Consider the following 21,116-nt stretch of genomic DNA (forward strand, 5'->3'; position numbering starts at 1 on the left):
ATGAAGACCTTCTCTCTATATATCTCTCTTTTCTCTGTAAAATCTGCCTGTGTAATAAAATAAAATAAGTCTTTAAAAAAATTAAACTTTTGCAGTACAACAGTTTCATTTTGCATTGACATTAACAACTAGGAAAGCTTCAGGTATACTGCATCATTACAGGCAGTACTTATTTTCCCTATTTTTTACTTTAGCCTTTGGAAACTATGAAGTGGTATTTTACTCAAGGATTTCATTTTGGGGTTGCTATTGTGGTATAATAGGTGAAGATGCCACTTACGACGTCAGCATTCCATATGGGCACTGGTTTTTTTCATTTTCAATCCATCTCCCTGCTAACAGCCTGGGAACAGAAGATGGCCCAAGTGACTGGGCCCCTACACCTATACAGGAAGTCCAGGAGAAACTCCGGGCCCAACTCTGGCCATTATGGCCATTTGGGGAGAAGCATATGGAAGATTCTCTGTCTCTCCCCAACTGTAAAATCTGCCTTTCAAATAAATAAAAATAAATAAATCTTTAAAAAAGTTTTCATTTACATTATCCTGATGACTAACAATATTGCCCTACTTTCCATGGGCTCCTAAAAGCCTTCTGAATGTGGATCCGTTGGAGGGCATTTCACCTGTGATTCGCCTTTTCTCTTCCACGGAGCAAAAAGTCGTGTTGTCTGATCAGTACCAACAGTGATGATAAATTCTCCTTCTGGATCCCACAGTAGGTCTTGGACACCATCAAAGTGTCCTGAAATGACAATCTCTGGAGTCCACTCCTTCTGCAATTAAAGTGTTCATGACACATATAAAAATCACCACAGATAGTACCACTCAAAGCAAAACACGTCCTACAAGAAGAATGAATGAAACCTCCTAGCAAGATGAAAAATCAAGCATGTAAGATGAGGTCATAAAATATTAGGGTAAATTTTCCAATCAATCATAATTAGAACTAAAGCATTCAAACATGCATTGTATCCATTAAAGCAGTTATCTTAGGACGATCTCTCCACTCATTTACTGAATGGTTCTCACCAGCCAGGCATGACTTCAGCCTTGCGTGGCTAAAATCAGTGTTCTGTAAAACAAGCATTACAATAATGGCACTTACCTCAATAGGTCACTGGGAAGATTAGACAAGTTTACACTCTTAAAGTATACAGAAGAATGCTAGCAGATATTAGGTGCTATGTATTTGTTATGCCAAATTCTAGAGTATTGTGTGAAATGAGTCAGTAGATGCAGAGAGTGAACTTGATGGCTTTTCTTACTAAATAAAACAAGTTACAGGTGTCAAGGGCAGAAGGTTAAATCAAACCTAGCCAGTCTGCCTACAAACACAACCACATAAACATATAATAAACACAAGAGAAAGAAAATGTCACATGCCTCATCCAGAGTATATATATTTTTAAACAACTTTCAGTGGTGATGAAATCCATTAGGAGCCAGTGTTATGGTACAGAAAGTTAACCCACCACCTTCAATGTCAGCATCCCATCCCAAAACTCATTACTTCCACTTGCGTTGCCTTTTTGTTTTTTAAAGATTGATTTTATTTATTTGAAATGCAGAGTAACAGAGAGCAAGGAGAAACACAGAGAACGAGATCTTCCTATAATTAGTGTACCCTCCTAATGGCCCTAACAGCTGGAGCTGGGTCAGTCCAAAGCCAGGAACCAGGAGCTTCACATGTGTCCTCCAGTTCAGTGTAGTGAGCCAAGCACTTGGGTCATCCTCTACTTTCTTTTTTTTTTTTTTTTCTTCTTTCAACTGTGCCTCCAGACAGGCTCCAGAGAGGAGGGGCGGCCTCGTCCCTGGGTTTCATGGAGGAGTCCCTCTACTCTCCTGTGTTGGCCTCATGCCGCCATCCTCTACTTTCACAGGTACATTAACAGAGAACTAGATTGGAAGTGGAGAAGCTGAGAATCAAACCAGCATGCATATGGGATGGGATACGTTGTAGGTGGTGCCTTTATCCACTACCTGCCACTACAGAAGGCCATTCATTATGCTTCTGATCCAGCTTCCAGCTAGTGCTCTTAGGAAAGCAGCAGATGCCAGCCCAGGTACTTGGGCCTCTGCCACCCACGTGAAAGTTCTGGATAGAATTCTGGGCTCCCAGCTTTGGCCTGATGAGCCTAAGCTGTTGCAAACATTTGCGGACTAAACCAGCAGATGCAGGAACTTGCTCTTTTTCTCTTGGTATCTCCCCCTCTCTCTGTCCCCCTGCCTTCCAAATAAGTAAATCTTTTAAATAAAAAATCTTGACCTTTAGAGGAAAAGTACTCTTTTATGAACAGCGAACAGATTATTCAAAGCCAATCCTGATGAATACAGTCCATGACTAAACTACAAAGACTGTGACAAAGAAATGACATTAATTTCCTCTGAGACACAAAAACTGGATCTAAAATTAGCACTAAGAGAATTTATAAAAAGTTCTGAGCAATGAAGAGCACTTTTGGACTATAACTGCTTACCACCATCATAGCCCTAAAGGGCAGACTGCAACAAACATACTACTAGGAGTATGGCAGGTTGACAGTGAGGAAAGCTATGTTCACATAGGGCAGGCTTATGTGGCATTCTGTATTTTCTATTTGGTTGTTACCCTAAAATTGTTCTAAAAAGCAAAAACTATGTATAAATCAAATCAATCCCAATATTTGCTAAGTAAAATCCAAAGCCCAGGGCCCAGCATGGAGCCCAGTAACTGAAGTCCTTGCCTTGCATGTGCTAGGATCCCATATGGGCACCGGTTCTAACCCCAGCCGCTCTGCTTCCCATCCAGCTCCCTGCTTGTGGCCTGGAAAAGCAGTTGAGGACGGCCCAAAGCGTTGGGACCCTGCACTCACATGGGAGACCCGGAGGAGGATCCGGACTCCTGGATTCGGATTGGCTCAGCTCCAACTGTTGCAGCCACTTGGGGAGTGAATCAACAGATGGAAGATCTTCCTCTCTCTCCTCCTCTTTGTATATCTGACTTTCCAATAAAAATAAATAAATCTTGGGCCTGGCAGCGTGGCCTAGCAGCTAAAGTCCTCGCCTTGAACGCCCCAGGATCCCATATGGGCGCCGGTTCTAATCCCAGCAGCTCCATTTCCCATCCAGCTCCCTGCTTGTGGCCTGGGAAAGCAGTCGAGGACGGCCCAATGCATTGGGACCCTGCACCCGCGTGAGAGACCCGGAAGAGGTTCCAGGTTCCCGGCATCGGATCGGCACGCATCAGCCTGTTGCGGCTCACTTGGGGAGTAAATCATCGGACGAAAGATCTTCCTCTCTGTCTCTCCTCCTCTGTGTATATCTGGCTGTAATAAAATGAATAAATCTTTAAAAATAAATAAATAAATAAATAAATCTTTAAAAAATATCTGAAACCCAATGATAGAATTCTTTCTCCTTGCTCACTTGATGCTTTTTTCCATTAAGGCCTTCAGAATTAAACAAAAGAAATTTGGGGCCAGCACCCTGGTATATCAGATTAGGCCTCCCCCTGTGATGCCTGCATCCCAACTGGGCACCAGTTTGAGTGCTGGTGGCTACGCTTCAGATCCAGCTCCCTACTATGACCTGGGGAAGCAACAGAAGATGACCCAAGTTCTTGGTACTCTGCACCCACATGGGATACCCAAAGAAGCTGCTAGCTCCCAGCTTCAGACCAGCCCAGCTCTGGCCATTGAGGCCATTTGGAAAGTGATCCAATGGATGGAAGATCTCTGCCCCACTCTCTGTAACTTTGAATTTCAAGTAAAACAAATCTTAAAAAACAAAAACAAAACAAACAAAAAACTTCATTCAAAAGTATTTTTCTGATGCAGGAGTTTAACATTGTGTTTCAGAAGTAACTTACGGGGCAAGCACCATGATGTAGTCAGTTCAGCTGCTGTCTGAGAAACCAGCAGTATCCCATATGGGTGTCAGATCATGTCTCAGCTGCTCCATTTTTGAGCCAGCTCTCTGCTAATGTGCCTTGAAAAGCAGGGGAAGGGCTTGGCAGCGTGGCCTAGGGGCTAAGGTCCTCGCCTTGATCCCTAATGGCCGCTGGTTCTAATCCCGGCAGCTCCACTTCCTCTCTGTCTCTCCTCCTCTCAGTATATCTGACTTTGTAATAAAAATAAATCTAAAAAAAAAAAAAAAAAAAGCAGGGGAAGATGACATAAGATGCTTGAGCCCCTGCATCCATGTGAAAGACCTGGAAACAGTTCTGGGCTTCTGGCTTTGTCCTTGCACAGACCCAGTCGCTGAAGCCATTTGGAGAGAGAAAATCCCTCTCATTCTGTCTGTTCCTCGCTCTGTGTAACTTTCAAATATATAAAAATAAATCTTTAAAAAAGAAAAATTAAGGCAGCTTAGGATGCCTGCATCCGTTATAAGAGTATGTGACTTCAATTCATGTATCCGTTTCCAGTTTCAGTCCACTCCCAATGCAAACTCTAGGACGCAGTGGGTGATGTCTCAGTAGTTGGGTTCCTGACGCCCACATGGAAAACATGAACTGAGTTTCCAGTTCCTGGCTTGCAGAATGTTCCAGTAAATGGGCATAATCTTTCTCTGCTTTGAATTTTTGAAATTACACTTTTCTTACCGGGTTAACTGTATTCTGTTGCCAAAGGTGCAATGCTCCATGGAATGCATGAGCAATGATCATGGATCCATCGTCATTGAACTGGCAATCGTAAAATCCGAGGGTATTCCCACCTACTTCACCTACTCGAACCTAGGCCATGACAGAAAGAAAACAATTCACAACACGGAAACCACTAATCCCAGAGACTGCCAAATTCCCATTCACTTGATGTATGTAAGAGTGAAAAATTACAGCTCTAGGAACATAGATTCAGGATTTAGTAATCAGGTTACAAAACCCAATTTTCTGTTCCTTGAACAGTCACAGCTTTACCTGTTCCAGCCAAACTCCGGACTCTTCATCTGGAGCCCAGAGAATCATGGTTTTATCCATTGAGGCAGATAATAATCTCATTGGTTGCTGTAGAACACCACCTGAAAAATAAAAACTAATGCTTTTCAGGTAATCAATAAACACTATGCTTGTAGATTATCTAAGCAAACAACAGGGACACTACAAAAATGCCACTGTAACATTACTGGTAATAGCAAACATTTCAAAACACAAAGATCTGTTGTGGAAAGAACATATAAATAAGTTGTGGTAAATTCAGACAACAGAATGGTACAGTGCAATAAAAACAAAACTAGAGTTACATGAATCAACATGGTCAGACTTGTTTAAAATGTTAAGCTGAGGGGCCCGGCGCCATGACCTAGCAGCTAAAGTCCTCGCCTTGAACGCCCTGGGATCCCATATGGGCGCCGGTTCTAATCCCGGCAGCTCCACTTCCCGTCCAGCTCCCTGCTTGTGGCCTGGGAAAAGCAGTCCAGGATGGCACAAAGCCTTGGGACACTGCACCCGTGTGGGAGACCTGGAAGAGGTTCCTGGTTCCCAGCATCGGATCGGCGCGCACCGGCCCGTTGTGGCTCACTTGGGGAGTGAATCATCGGATGGAAGATCTTCCTCTCTGTCTCTCCTCCTCTCGGTATATCTGACTTTGTAATAAAATAAATAAATCTTTAAAAAAACTGTTAAGCTGAAAGGCAAATTGTAAAAGGATAAATAAAATATTTCTTGGTAATCAAGTTCTGTTAACTATGAAACAATACTATTAGTGGTAGTATAGCTCTACTAAAATAAAAAGCCATGTCAGTAATGCTATGTCCTGAATTCAGCACTGTAGCTGCCTCCAAGGAAAGTTGGAAAGTTTCTGCAAACTGATGGCATCCAATTTATTTATTAAAGCAAAACACAACTGCAGCATAACACGAGTAGAGGCTGAGTATTAACGATTGCTGTTCCTGTCTCGGACAGGAGCTGAGAAAGTGATGCCATGCCTGCTCAGCTCCAAGACCCGCACCACCAGTGCAAGCAGGCACAGAGCCATCACTCCAAAGACAGAGGTGAAGGGTGAAACCAAGCGCAGTCTTGACTTTTTCCTAAATAACCTATCTCAATATTAGCAACTTGTTTCACTAAGGATAAAGCTACCAGTGAAATTAATTTGAAAGTTTTTTTAAAAAAATCTCTTTATGCATAAGTGAAAATCTGTAATTTATAAGAGTAAAATTTGATAATGGGGCTGTGGTAGTTTCCATATCATGGCAAGAGTCTTATCTTCCTTACGTAAGAGACATTTTTAAGGGAAAATGAGTATTCAGAACACAAGGAATATAGCTTGCCAACTTAAAAAAAAATCCTTTATTTGAAATTTCTGACCAAGCCAAAAAAAAAAAAAAAAAGTTCCCCACTTTACATAGTTAGCTAAAGATTTGGTGAGATTTAATGGATATGTGAAAGCTTTCCTTCTCACCTTTGTGAAATGCTGGCTGCCAGTGAACTGCATTCACCCAGTTTTCATGACCAGCTAGCACAGTCTCCAGAGTCACTGCAAATGACACCTTCACACCTATAACAAACGCATGAAGGAATTTTTCTATCAAAGCCTTTTTTCTAAAACTTTTTTTTATTATTTTCATTTGAAAGAAAAAGTTACACAGAGAGAAGGAGAGCAGAGAAGAGACTTCTCATCTGCTGGTTATTCCCAACTGGCCCCAAAGTCAGAGCTGAGCTGAGCCAAAGCCAGCAGATAGGAGCTTCTCCCGGGTCTCCCATCTAATCAGGTTATTACAACCTGATAATCAGTGAAGATCAAACAGGGTCTAGCATGTCCAATTTTGCTTTTTAATTGTAGTACAAAAGCAGTTATTTTGGAAATTTGAAAAATAGCACGTTTATTAGTATTTACTTCTGATCACAGAAAATGTAGATTTTCTCCAAAAGTATTGGTTGAGTGATTTCATTTATTTTATTTTTGTCTTGTGATTTTAAGCAATGAATGAAATGAATGAAATTTAAAATGTATGTTTAATTGGTTGACATTCAGCTATAATGTTTTGTTCTATACTTGATCTTAGCCAAAAGGCCAAGAAGCAACTCACGTTTTAATCACTGTTGATATAACTGCAAAACTAGTTTGGCTGTGAAGATGTTCTTTTTAAAGGAGCTTGATGGGGGCTAGCATAATGGAGTAGTAGGCGAAGCCTCCATCTGTGGTGTCCACACTCCATGTAGGTGGCAGTTTGAGTCCCGGCTGTTCCTCATCTGATCCAGCTATCTGTTTATGGTCTGGGAAAGCAGCAGAGGATGGCTCAAGTCCTTGGGACCCTGTACCCACGCGGGATACCCAGAACAAACTCCAGGTTCCTGGCTTTGGACTGGCACAGCTCTGGTCATTTGCAGTCATTTGGGGATTGAACCAGCAAATGAGTAATCTCTTACTGTCTCCTTCTCTGTAAAACCTGTACTTCAAATAAAAGTAAACAAATCTTTAAAATAAATGTTATTTTTAAAAACTTAATAAATGCAGAAAGATAAGTTATTTCATTTCTCAAACCAATTAATATCAAAAATAACTTGTATTTGGGTACACAAATAATTTCTTAGTTCTCCCCTTAAAACTGCTGAAAGCTCAACTCATGATCTCTATACCCAAGAAGAGTTATAACAAGAACAGCATACTGAGGTTTATAATACCCAGCAAGGTCTAACTTTATACTTCAGATATACATTCCCCCAGATCTCCTTCCACTAGGAGACTCTAACAGGATCTACCACGCAAGACTACTCTTTTAATGCCAGAGTGAGAAACTCAGAATTACATACACTACTTGAGTGCAGGGATCTGGTAAGTCCCTTGTAGTACATGTACTCCAACAAAAAGATAACTAACATTACTTCTTTAGCTCTTCCTATACTAAAAATGCAATACTAGTATCATTTTACAAATTAACTTATTGAGAAACATTAAATATTATTTTCAGCAATTTAGAAAGCTTTTATTAATAAGGTTTAAAAGAAAAATATTTATTAAGTGAAAAATGACTCATTCTTGGGGCAGGCGTTGTGCACATGCTGCAACTGCTATGCTCACATCCCTTACGGAAGTACAAAGGACTGGGCCAAGCACAAATCCTAGTGGCTAAAGTCCTTGCCTTGCATCCACAGGATCCCATATGGGCACCAGTTCATATCCCAGCAGCTCCACTTCTCATCCAGCTCCCTGCTTGTGGCCGGGGAAAGCAATTGAAGATGGCCCAAAGTTTTGAGACCCTACACCCAAGCAAGAGACCTGAAAGAAGCTCCTGGTTCCTGGCTTCAGATCAGCTCAGGTCCAGCCAGGCAGTTACTTGGGAAATAAACCAGAAGACAAAAGTTCATCCTGATTTTCCTTCTCTCTGTATATCCCCCTTTCCAATGGAAAAATAACAATAAATCTTTATATATATTTAAAGTAAGTGCAAGGGACTGGATCCTGCAAGCTTCCAATCCAATGTCTTGCTAATGTGCACCACGGGAAGCAGAAGCTGATGCCCCAGCACTTGGGCCCCACAACCATCCATGCGAATTAGTTGGAGCTCCTGGCTTCTGGCTTTGGTCTGGCCCAGCCATGGCTCCTGCAGGTATTTGAGAAGTAAACCATCAAATGGAAGCTCTTTTTTCCCCTCTTTTCTTTCTGTCACTCTGCATTTCAAATAAATAAAAATAAATAAATGCTTAAGAAAATGATTCATCCTCACATAAAAACAGAAAAACGTATACACTCAGTTTCAGGTAGGGACCTGACAGTTCTGAAAAACTAAACTTCACACAAGAATGTAGTAAAATATAAACTTTATAGTATTATTATATCAAATATTTCTAGTCTTACTTACTTTCATTTTCTATGGTGAAAGTATTTTCCTTCAGCCTTACAGTATCATCATTCTGAGCTTCTGGAGAGGTTGTTTTTAAATACAGCTTCCATACTCTTATCAGGCAATCTTGTGAACAACTTGCTAGGAAAAGATCACTACCTAATTAAAAAATAAAATGTATTAATTTTAAATATTACATTCTTAAGTTCGGGTATAAGACTCTCCTCTACAATATGCATATTTCTAGATTGCAAGAGAAAAAAAGACTATGGCCTTATCTTTCATTCATCTTACCTGTTTTCCTCTATAACAACACTGACAAATAAAAAATGCAGTATTTATAAATAAATGCTTATGACATGTAGTAATTTCGCAGTATAAGATTTTACAAAGAAATTTCCAAAAATGTCTGCATGTAAAGTCTATAGTCAACATTACTTATAAATACATACAAACATGTTTCATGCTCTGTCACCCAATTCAAGTTAACAGAAGGGATTAATATCCACTTTCTAATTGGGAGAATAGAAATATGCAGCATACAAAAAAACAAAAGGCTGCTTCCTTTGAATTTACACACATTTGTCTCCACTATATGAGCTTCAGCAAAAGTTCATACTGACCAAATGCTGCCCATTCTACGCCTCTTATCCAATCCTCATGTCCACGGAGAAAAAGCATTTTCTGAAACTAGTAAGAACAAAAAAACAGTGAGCTGATGTAAGAATTTAACATTTGCATGCACATCAGTGATTTCATTTGGTATCAGCCAAACCTACTGCGTCATTTTGACTGGGAACACTACCAGAACAGACTTTAGCCCTGTATCAGTTTTCCCTAGATCTTTCTTCACATTCTGGGCTCCAATGCTGGTTCAGCTTATCTATAAAATACAGAAAAACAAGTATCCTTGGGGCTACAGTTATGGGGAGGCACCTAAGCCGGCCATCTATGGGGCAAGAAACCCATATAGCCATCCCCACAGGAGTCCCAGCAGCTCCACTTTTAATCCAACTCACTGCTAACGCACCTGGGAAAGCAGTGGAAGATGGCCCAAGTACATAGGAGACCAGAATGACGCTCCAGAGTCCTGGCTTCAGCCTGATTCAGTCCTGGTTGCTGACAGTAAACCAGCAATTGGAAAATCTTGGTTTTTCCCCTCTCTGAGCAATTCCTTCAAAGAAATAAATAAACCTGAACCTTGAAAAATAAACAAAGGAAGAACGGGGCCTAGAAATAATCCCCTTTTCTGGAAATTTTCTCCCACAGTTTAACCACTAAAATGTTTGATAAACTTCATAAGAACAAACAAATCCTTCCAGCGGGTGCTACCCCATGAGGTATGTTAAGCCTCATTTCAAATTTTTAAACCCAGTGGCCCGTTGCAGCAGCTTAGTGGCTAAAGTCCTTGCTTTGCATGAATTGGGATCCCATATGGATGCCAGCTCGTATCCCGGTGGCCCTATTTCCCACCTAGCTCCCTGATTGCAGCCTGGGAAGGCAGCAGAGGACATTCCAAAGCCTTGAGATCCTGCACCTGTGTGGGAAACCCAGAAGATGCTCCTGGCTCCTAACTTCAGATTGGCTCAGCTCCAGCCTGACTCTTATGGCTACTTGGAGAGTGAAGTAGTGGATGGAAGATCTTTCTCTCTGTATTTCCTTCTCTCTGTAAATCTGTCTTTCCAGTAAAAATAAATAAATCTTCAAAAAAAAATTTAAACTCATGTTTTCTTACACCTCATTAAAAAATTTTTTTAAAGATTTATTTTACTTTTTCCTGGAAAGTCATATTTACAAAGAGAGAAAGCTCTTCCATCTGCTGGTTCACTCCCCAAGTGGCCACAACAGAGCTGAGCTGATCCAAAGCCAAGAGCCAGGAGCTCTCCCATACGGATGCCAGGGTCCCTAGGCTTTGGGCCTTCCTTGACTGCTTTCCCAGGCCACAAGCAGGGAGCCAGAAGGGAAGTGGAGCAACTGGGACATGAACCGGCACCCATATGAGATCCTGGGTGTTCAAGGTTATTGTATTTGAAATTTGTAAAGAAAAATACATACATATATATATGTATATCTATCTATCACTTCCTCCATATCATCCTCCTTCACCTAAAGATCTACTCCCATAGATCTTCCCAACTGAACTACTAAACTCAGAACTCCAACCATGGGGAGAATCACAGGATCTGTGGTTTGACCGTGGAATGCATATGTCAGAACTCGGCCTCCTTAGTGTCTAAGACAGAGCAGTGGAAGGCATGTCCAGATGCACATGGAGAATATGGCAGTCCACTGGGGCCTGCAGAGGACATCTGGTATCATAACAGAGGAAGGAGGGCAGAACAAATTGCTCATCCGCCCCAGCGAAGTGTTGATAGCAAATATCTGAACAAAGGGAGCCTCTGAAGTGAACTGTATTAACAACTGAACCTTGGAAGGATTTCCTCATCCTTGGACTGGCAAGACTGACAACATTTCAGAACTACTGAAACCACTTGAGTAGAACTTCGGAGCCTGCTCCACATCAGGGAACTCTGGGAAGGCATCAGCTGGCCTTTCCTTATTCCCAGGTACTGGGGTGGCGAGGAGCGTGAGTGCGGCTTCTTCCCTAATTTCCCTTCTTCCCCCAGATATGGGAGGAACAGGAGGAAGATTTGGAAACAAGGGTCTCACCCACACTCCCCTAATGCTCAACCGTTCCCACCCCTGCCTGGTCAACTATGTAAACTTCATCAAAATAAGTAATTCAACAGAACATAATGTTAGTCCTAATACATATCACTTGTTACCTGATCGTTTTGCTGAACAAATAAGTGAATTTTGCAGTCATCACCACCACACGCCAATATTGGTACTGAGGGAAGAGACAGGTTTCAGTGTGATTACTCTGCCATGTTGATTATCACCCACACTAGCTTCCAAGCTCCAGCTGAAAATCCTGGTTATTTTTATTTGCCACCCCAGTGAATAAATTAAAGTGCTCAATAAATGTCTTTACCAATAAAATGAACACTTAATGGTTACTTGAAAAAAGAATGACTACTAAACAACTAAGAGTGCTTCACTCCATTCCACGTCGTTTGTGACGGAAGACACCAGGAAACTCATCTAAAGCAAAACAGGGCATCTGGACCACCTCAGTCAGGAGACCAATGGGAAATGCCAGGGGTTGTGAGCGCGTGGGAACAAGGAGCTGCTATGAGGCCAGCCCCATAGCTATGTTTGTTACTCCAAGGACTTTGCATTTTGCTTGCAAATTCAATACTAAGAAGTATGGACCCAGCACAGCAGCCTAGTAGCTAATCCTCATCTTGCATGCTTCACGATCCTCTATGGGCATTGATCCATGTTGTAGCTGCTCCACTTCCCTTCCAGTTACCTGCTTGGGGCCTGGGAAAGCAGTCGAGGATGACCCAAAGCCTTAGGACCCTGCACTCATGTGGAAGACATGGAGGAGTTTCCTGACCCCTGGCTTTGGAGCAGTTAGCTCTGGCCATTGTGGCCACTTGGGGAGTGAACCAGCAGATGGAAGAGCTTTCTCTCTGTCTTTCCTTCTCTTGTAGATCTGCCTTTTCAATAAAATAAATAAATAAATAATCTTAATTAATTAACTAATAAGATCGTATGTAATGACATACTTGGCTAGTGGTTGAGTATAGTGGCTTAACAGTTTAATCCTTCACCCTTTAGCACTGGCATCCGATATAGGTGCCAGTTCTTTTTTTTTTTTTTTAATTTCTTTATTCTTTTCATTGGAAAGTCAGATATACAGAGAGGAGAGACAGAGAGGAAGATCCTCTGTCTGATGATTCACTCCCCAAATAGCAGCAATGGCTGGAGCTGAGCCGATCTGAAGCCATGAGCCCGAGCCTTCCCTGGGTCTCCCATGTGAGTGCAGGGTCCCTAGCCTTTAGGCTGTCCTCGACTGCTTTCCCAGCTCACAAGCAGGGAGCTGGAAGGGAAGCGGAGCTGCCAGGATACAAACCGGCACTGATATGGAATCCCAGGTGTGCAATGCAAGGACTTCAACCACTAAGCTACTCTGCCAGGCCCTTGGGTGCCAGTTCTAGTCCTGGATGCTCCATTTCTAATCCAGCTCCCTGTTACGGCATGGGAGAGCAATGGAGGATGGTTCAAGTCCTTGGGCATCTATATCCACATGAAGATCTGGAAGAAGTTCTTGGTTCCTGGCTTTGAATCAAATTTGCTCAACTTCAGTCATTGCAGCCTTTTGGGGAGTGAACCAACATATGCAAGATATCTCTCCTCATTGTAAATCTGCCTTTCAGATACAAATAAATACTTCTTTTAAAAAATACACTTGGGGACCCAACCCAGTAGCCTAGCGGCTAAAGTCCTTGCCTTGCACGCACCGGCATCCCACATGGGCATGGTTCATGTCCTTGTGGTCCTGCTTCCCATCCAGCTCCCTGCCTGTGGTCTATGAAAACAGTTGAGGCCTTGGGACCCTGCACCCACGCAGGAGACCCAGAAGAAGCTCCTAGCTCCTGGTTTCAGATCGGCTTAGCTCCAGCCACTGCAGCCACTTGTGTAGAATGAATCAATGGACAGAACACCTTTCTCTCTGTCTCTCTTCCTTTCTGTATATCTGATTTTACAATAAAAATAAATCTTTTATATATACACACACTTGGTTTAAAAGTGATGAAGGTGTGACCAACATTAGTTTCTTAAAATATAAAGACTAATTCACATAATCAAAATATAGCCCTATTAGCTATAGACCAAAATAAAATAGGGACCTCCATTCAAAGAAAATGCCTTGCTGTGAAATGCATTTTTCAAAGAGTTACTCACTAGAAAGCACCTAAAAACAACAACAGACACCCCCTCTTCTGGCCTCAACACAGATATGACAAAATGAAATTCTAGGTTAGGACACCAGACTGAGTGCAGCCTGGCCTCTAAGAAGCCTTTGCACAAAACGGAAGCACAGCAGGAAATCCCAAGGAACAGGTCCTGCTGAGGTCAAGAGATGCTGACCAGACCCTGCCTCCTGCCACTTGTCCTGTCTTCAGGGTCACTGAGGAAGCAAAGGACTAAGTCACGTTGGCCATCACGTTGGTGGAGGATAACCTGAAGATAAGTACAGACAGTTCTCCTAGCCAAAGAGAAATGCTTCTCTTTGGAGATTTTAAGTGGTCCCAGGAAGCTTTTACTCTGCAGGATTCATTGTGGGGCGGGAAATGCTTACAATGGTTCCAACTTTACCCTGTTTCAGTTTTCCCTAGATCTTTCTTCGCGTTCTTGAGATTAAGGTATTCCTCAAGTGAGACCTATATACATCCAGCATACGCTTGATAAACAGAAATGTTAATCTTGGATATATATTAATCGATTTACATTTTCAACAGTTATGAAAATTCATGGGGGTTAGTGCTATCGCCTAGCAGGTAATCTGCCATCTGGGAAACCAGCATTTCACATGGGCACCTGTTCTGATCCCTGCTGTCACTCCAATCCAGCTACCTGCTAAGGGCCTTGGAAAAGCAGAAGGCCCAAGTGCCTGAAACAATGATCAAAATATAGCCCTATTAGCTATAGACCAAATGTGGGAGGCCCAGATGAGTTACCGGCTCCTGGCTCTGAATGAATGAAAGATCTCTGTTTCTCCCTCTCTCTCTATCAAAACAAAGCATTCAAACTAAGCATTTTTTAAAAAACACCAATGGCCTCCCTAAACTTTAAATTCTATGCTTTGATCATTTGACTACTCTAACAAAAGTACATTATCTAAGTTTTAGCCTCTTTTACGGAAATAGTTAGATGGATAAATTAATACCCAATATATTTCTTTTCCGTTCTGCTCATTTGGAGATATGAAAGTATATTACCCTCTTAGTAAGTGTGTAATAAGACACTCACCTTTAGTATTAGGTAAAAAAGATAAGGAGAGCGCCAGAGTAAATCCATCTTCAAAGTCCAAGACCTGAAGGCACATTACTAAGAAATAAGAAAACAAACAAACATGAAAAATTACCTGAGCTTCATTACAGGTAACATAACATCATTATCATGGCCAAACATGTCAGGCAGGTTAAAAAAAAAAAAATCCATATTGAACTCTGAATATACAGGAATTTTTTAGTGCAAAAGAAATAAACATGTGATAATTAGTCTTTCAGTTGTCTTGATTATGTCTCCAGACCTACTTTCTGAATCCTTTTCAGACCAAAGTCGAACAGTTGAATCCGATGCTGCAGAAGCTATGAGTATGCCGCATGTGGCATCCGCGGCATCCCTCAGGTAAACCGCACGCACAGCGCAGACAGGTCCTTCATGGCCGGGGAGACAGACTGTTTTAGAAAGCTGAATCAGAAAGGATGACAAAAGCAATATGATTAAAACAAAGCTTCAGCTTTATTAGGCTGTGATCACAGCCTAAATAAAGGAAAGATAACATACCGGACCCAGAAACAGGACAGGTCCTAATAATAACATAAAAAAATACACAATCCTGGATACAGCAATAACACCACCAAGGTTCTACTGACAATGTAACAGCACCAGGTAACACAAAATATGAAGAGACAAATGAAGAAAAATAGAAACCACTCAGCTTATTATGTAGTTAAAAAAAAAACTATAATAAAAATAAAATTAATTGCTTCTTGGCCTTTCGGCTAATATCAAGCGTAAACTAAAATTATTAAAGGAGACTGGTTAAATTATTGTAGACGTATATTGTAGCTGATAAAAAAGGGTATGGTAGGGCCTGGCACAGTAGCCTATTGGCTAAAGTCCTCATCTTGCATGCTCTAGGACCCCATATGGACGCCAGTTCGTGTCCCAGCTGCTCCACTTTTCTTCCAGCTCCCTGCTTGTGGCTTAGGAAAGCAGTGGAGAATAGCCCAAAGCCTTGAGACCATACATCCACATGGAAAACCCAAAAGAAGCTCCTGGCTCCGGGCTCCTGGCTTCAGAACAGCTCATCTCTAACCACTGCAGCCACTTAGGGAGTGAACCAGTAGTTGGAAGATCTTTCTCTATGTCTCTCTTTCTCTGTGTAAATCTGATTTTCCAATAAGAATAATAAATCTTTAAAAAAATAAATAAATAAAAGAAGAAAGAAAAAAGAAAAAGGGTAATATAAATAAATGTATGCTTACTACCAGGAAAATAAGATGCCCATGAAATTGACATGTTTGAAGAATACAGGCCAGCAATATGAATTGCCAGAGTAATTTCTTTTGGATTACTCTGACATTCCCTCACAAGCACATTCCAGAATACACATTTGACAACAATGCTATCACAGCAACACATCAAGAGGCACCTAGTATCAGTTTGTTGCAATTGCAGCAAAGGTGCCATTGCTAACTTAGTGAAGTTAGTTTCTACCAGGTTTGCTCACTGCTAGAAGTCATTTTTGATTAGGGTGTTTGGTCTAGTGGTGAAGATGTTGCCAAGATGCCTGAAGTCTACATTGCTCTGCTGTGATTGCAGAGTCGTTAGAAGGCAGCAGCTGATGGCTTGAGTAGTTGGGTTCCTGCCACTCACAGGAACAACAGATGGAATCCCCAGCTCCCAGACTTCACCTGGACTAGCTCCAGGTGAGCACCCGGGAAGTAAACCAGTACATGGCAGCTCTCACTTAACTCTCTTTCATCCGTCTGTTGGCCTGATAAACAGTTTTTAAAATAAAATCTAAAAGGGCTCCGCAGAGTGGCCTAGTGACTAAGGTCCTCGCCTTGATCCCATATGGCTGCTGGTTCTAATCCCGGCAGCTCTACTTCCTCTCTATCTCTCCTCCTCTCAGTATATATGACTTTGTAATAAAAATAAAATAAATCTTAAAAAAATATATAAATCAAATCAGCAGTGTGGTATAATGAACTAAGCGTGCAACACCAGCATCCCCTAAGAGGGCAAGTTCAAATTAGAGACACTCCACTTCCTATCCTTCTACCAGCTAATGTGCCTGGGAAAGTAGGGCACATTGGCTCAAGAGCTGGGGTCCCTGCCACTCACATGGGAAACCTGGATAAAGCTCCTTTCACTTGGCCTAGCCCTGGCAGCTACAGCTACCTGAGAAGTAAACCAACAGACTGAAGATTTTTACTCTGTCTCTCCCTAACTCTGCTTTTCAAACAAATAAATATTTAAGAAATATGTTTCTGCTGATAATATCAAGAATTTGGTACTGGCATGTTCCACTGCTTTTCCAAAGGACATTAAAAGGTGCTAGCTCTGAAGTGGAGCAGCTGGGACTATAAAACCAGAGCCCATATGAGATGCTGACAATGCCAGCCCCGAATCTTATTGTTTTTTTTTTTTTTTTTTGATTATTCATGACTATCAACTAGTTCCCCAAACCTTTGGCAACAACTTAATTGATGCCAACATAATTTGTTTCAAAAATACATTCCTTATCCCTTGTTTCTTATTACTGTCTATTTTATTTGGAACATGACTGTCAGGTTATCTTTCAAAACCATATTAATGTACTTAGAAATCTGCTGCTCCTTATCTTTCTGTAATGCTTCCTCCCAAATTAAAATAAATAAAAATTTTTTTTTTCAAAACTAGTACTCAAAATTCCCACATGATCTTTTTCCTACTCTATTTTTCTACTGGAGAAGTACAAGTGCCCCCAATGCTACCTTGGAACATTTCCCAAACTCTGCTTTAGAGTTCCAAGGAATGCTGAAAAGTTTACAAATGGCTCAGACGTGAAATTTATTTGAGAAATACTATTTTTTTCTCCCTAGAATATTTGCCCTTTAATTGGCCTAAGGCATGCATCCTACACTAAGAGATCACCATCAAAGCTCTCCTGAACACCCAGCACAGTTGGCACTGTTGTTCTGCTCTAGCAGGCTAGAGCACCTTCCCATGGAGCTGCACCTGAATTTTTGTTATTCACGTAGGTTTTGCCTTCAAGACTGCATCCCTGATTCATGAATAGAAATATTGTGCTTTATCTCTTACACAACAGATACTCGAACAGCTAATGCGCTAACCCCTTTCACTTCTTTTTCCCTCCTTTTTACTTTCAATCTTGGCTTACAACTAGTATCAACAGAGGTCCATCCAAACCAAGCATTAACGTAACATCCCTCCAAATTACGTAAATCTACATTCACTCAGATGCAGCTGCTATCTTATGCTATCTTAACAGAGCAGTACCAATGTTTACAACCCTTAAAGACAGACAGGAGTAAACATTGTCTCACAAAGGTTAATCCTCTGCTAGTGACACCTATTTCTCCTATCTAAATGCCTGGGACTGAGTTCTACCTCTGATTGTTTCTTTCTTTTTAAATTTATTTATCTTTATTGGCAAGGCAGATTTACAAAGAAAAGGACAGAAATATCTTCCATCCACTGGTTCACTCCTCATGTGGCCACAATAGCCACAGCTGAGCTGATCCAAAGCTAGGAGCCTCCTCTGGGTCCCCCATACAAGTGTGGGATCCCAAGGCTTTGGGCCATCCTCTACTATTTTCCCAGGCCACGAACAGAGAGCTGGATGAGAAGAGGAGCAGCAGAGACAGAAATCGGTGCCCACATGGGATTCCGGCAGTTGCAAGGGGAGGATTTAGTCACCGAGCCAGTTCACTCCAGGGCTTCAACCTCTGATCTGATCCAGTTTCCTGCTAACTCATTTAGGAGGCAGCAAAGAACAGCCTACATACTTGGGTTCCTGCCATCCATGCGGGCAATCTAGATAGTTTCTCATTTCAGCCTGATCTAGCCCTCCTGTAGGACATTTAAGGACTCAATCTGTGAGAGTGTGTGTGTGTGTATCTGCCTTTCAAACAAATAAATCACACACATACAATGGGATACGCTATTAAAAAACAGCTTGAGGGGCTGGAGTCATGGCACTGCACATTAAACCGCTGCTTTCCAAGCCAACATCCCTGGTAATGTGCTGCAAAGGCAGTGGATGATTGTCCACGCACTTGAGTCCCTGCAACCCACAAAGGAGACTCAGTCGGAATTCCTGGCTCCTGGCCCAGTCCTGGTTGCTACAGCATCTGGGAAGTAAACCAGAAGATGAAAGATCTCTCTCTCTCTGTCACTCTGCATTTTGAGTAAATAAATCTTTCAAAAAAAAAAAATTACAGTTTAAAAAGTATTCCAAAATGATAGGAAACACATGGTCATAACTGACAATGAATATGGAAGCAGAAATTGAACAGATGTGTACATGGTCAGCAAAGAAGATAAAGTATCTGTGTTACTTATGAACAGAAATACAGGGACTTCATAAAGCAACAACAAAAGTAAAAGTTGATACAAGTCATTTCTTATCATTACAAACGGGTCAACCCACCTGATTATTCTCTACTTTCCAGAGAATCACTTGATTATCAGATCCTCCAGAAACTAATTCAGTAGAAGAAGCTGAAAAAAAATTACATTTCATTAAATATTCTCAGTCATTTTCCTAGTTATTAAAAAAAAAAATCAAGGTTACAGAAAAGAGATAAGAACACCCCCATACCCTATACTCAAATTCACAAACATTTTGCCGTTGGCTTCATATTTCATCTCCTAAATATGCATATATATTCTGTGGACAAGCCATTAAAAAACACATTGCACATACTGTGACGGCCCCCACCCTCAAAGATTTTTATCACTTATCTCCTAAGAATTGGAAGATTCTCTTATAGCACAAAAATTCAATTTTCATACTTAAGAACATTTTAGCTTTGGGATGGGCATTTGGCCTAGTGACTAAGACATTAACTGCAGCATCCACATCCTATCCTGGAGGGCTGGTTTAGAGTGCCAGGCTATATTGTTTCAGATTGCACTTCCTGGTAATGCACCCGGGAAGCACCAAATTGTGGCTCAAGTGCTCCAGTCCTTGCCATGCACAAGGGAGACCCAGATGGAATTTGGAGTTCTTAGGTTTCATTTAGCCCAATCTTGGTCACTGTGGGCATCAGGAGGATAGACCAGCAGCAGGAAGACTAATCTCTTTCTTTCTCTTTTCCCCCTTGCTGGGAGCCATGCAATGGAGTTGGATGACACAAAAGTGTAAAGAGAACAGCTCCCCTGTTGGCCAGGCTACAAGGAGCTTCCAGCTGTATGGCAAGGCCTAGCAGACGACTCTCCGATCACTTCAACACAGTTTCACCCCTTTTGCATGGACATTCAACTACCCCGTTAAAGAATTCTGAAATCCACTAAGGCATTGTTGTTTACCCTTATGAGACAGTTTCTGCAACTGAAGTGAGCTTGGGGGCTGATGTCTTGGTGAGCGGGCCTTTAACAATTTATGAGAATTAATGTACATAAGAGTATAGTTAAGCCCATTCCTGGACACCTAATTGTGTACTTTTGTGTACCTAACTATTGCTCCGGAACCTGGCCCAGATATGTAGCATGCCTTCTGGGAAATGGCTTGATAAGTACACTAAAAATTGATGAAAACAATGGGAGAACCAACCAAAATTGTTGTGGTGATAAATACAGATACTGTAACCTTAGAAAACGTATTCGTTGGGCCCGGCACAGCAGCCTAACGGCTAAGGCCTTTGCCTTGCATACGCCAGGATCCCATATGAGTGCCATTTCTAATCCCAGATGCCCCACTTCCATCCAGCTCCCTGTTTTTGGCTTGGGAAAAGTAGATGAGGATAGCCCAAAACCTTGGAACCCTGTAACGATGTGGGAGGCCCAGAGCAGGATTGGAGTTCCTGGCTTCGGATCAGCACAGCTCCACCCATTGCAGTCACTTGGGGAGTGAATCAACAGACGAAGGATCTTCCTCTCAGTCTCTCCTCCTCTCTGTATATCTGACTTTGCAATGAAAATAAATAAATCTTAAAAAAATAAATAAAGGGCCCGGCGGCGTGGCCTAGCGGCTAAAGTCCTCACCTTGAACGTGCCGGGATCCCATATGGGTGCCGGTTCTAATCCCGGCAGCTCCACTTCCCACCCAGCTCCCTGCTTGTGGCCTGGGAAAGCAGTCGAGGACGGCCCAATGCATTGGGACACTGTACCCACGTGGGAGACCCAGAAGAGGTTCCAGGTTCCCGGCATCGGATCGGTGCACCGGCCCGTTGCGGCTCACTTGGGGAGTAAATCATCGGACGGAAGATCTTCCTTTCTGTCTCTCCTCCTCTGTGTATATCTGGCTGTAATAAAATGAATAAATCTTTTTTAAAAATAATAATAAATAAATAAATAAATAAAAAGTATCTGTTTCAGCTTTTTATTTTTTTAAATTATTTATTATTTTTAAGTCATTAATTGCATTGTATTATGTGACACAGTTTCATAGGTACTTGGGTTCTCCCCACCCCTCCCCAAACCCTCCCACCATGGTGGATTCCTCCACCTTGTTGCATAAAAACCTTTAAAGGATGCTTG

General features: G+C 41.8%; 1 protein-coding gene and 1 non-coding gene across 3 annotated transcripts in view; both read right to left on the minus strand.

The window, feature by feature from the left end:
• ELP2 (elongator acetyltransferase complex subunit 2) overlaps nucleotides 1-21,116 on the minus strand; it is a 57,490-nt gene that overhangs the window by 31,356 nt on the left and 5,018 nt on the right. For both annotated transcript variants that reach the window (XR_009247075.1, XM_058676992.1), the window contains exons 3-12: nucleotides 19,066-19,136; nucleotides 14,936-15,092; nucleotides 14,649-14,726; nucleotides 11,552-11,616; nucleotides 9,389-9,455; nucleotides 8,784-8,924; nucleotides 6,383-6,478; nucleotides 4,900-5,000; nucleotides 4,585-4,716; nucleotides 626-775 (exon numbers count right to left, since the gene is read on the minus strand). Coding sequence is in view for 1 of the 2 variants with exons in the window: in XM_058676992.1 (XP_058532975.1) it covers nucleotides 626-775; nucleotides 4,585-4,716; nucleotides 4,900-5,000; nucleotides 6,383-6,478; nucleotides 8,784-8,924; nucleotides 9,389-9,455; nucleotides 11,552-11,616; nucleotides 14,649-14,726; nucleotides 14,936-15,092; nucleotides 19,066-19,136 (1,058 nt within the window). In the remaining variant the exon portion in view is untranslated. The remainder of the gene's footprint in view (nucleotides 1-625; nucleotides 776-4,584; nucleotides 4,717-4,899; nucleotides 5,001-6,382; nucleotides 6,479-8,783; nucleotides 8,925-9,388; nucleotides 9,456-11,551; nucleotides 11,617-14,648; nucleotides 14,727-14,935; nucleotides 15,093-19,065; nucleotides 19,137-21,116) is intronic.
• On the minus strand, nucleotides 1,768-1,899 carry LOC118758138 (small nucleolar RNA SNORA26). Its single transcript, XR_004995560.2, has one exon. It is a non-coding gene; the product is annotated as a small nucleolar RNA SNORA26 (small nucleolar RNA).

The sequence above is a fragment of the Ochotona princeps genome, chromosome 18 (genome assembly GCF_030435755.1).
Source record: "Ochotona princeps isolate mOchPri1 chromosome 18, mOchPri1.hap1, whole genome shotgun sequence".
NCBI lineage: Eukaryota > Metazoa > Chordata > Mammalia > Lagomorpha > Ochotonidae > Ochotona > Ochotona princeps.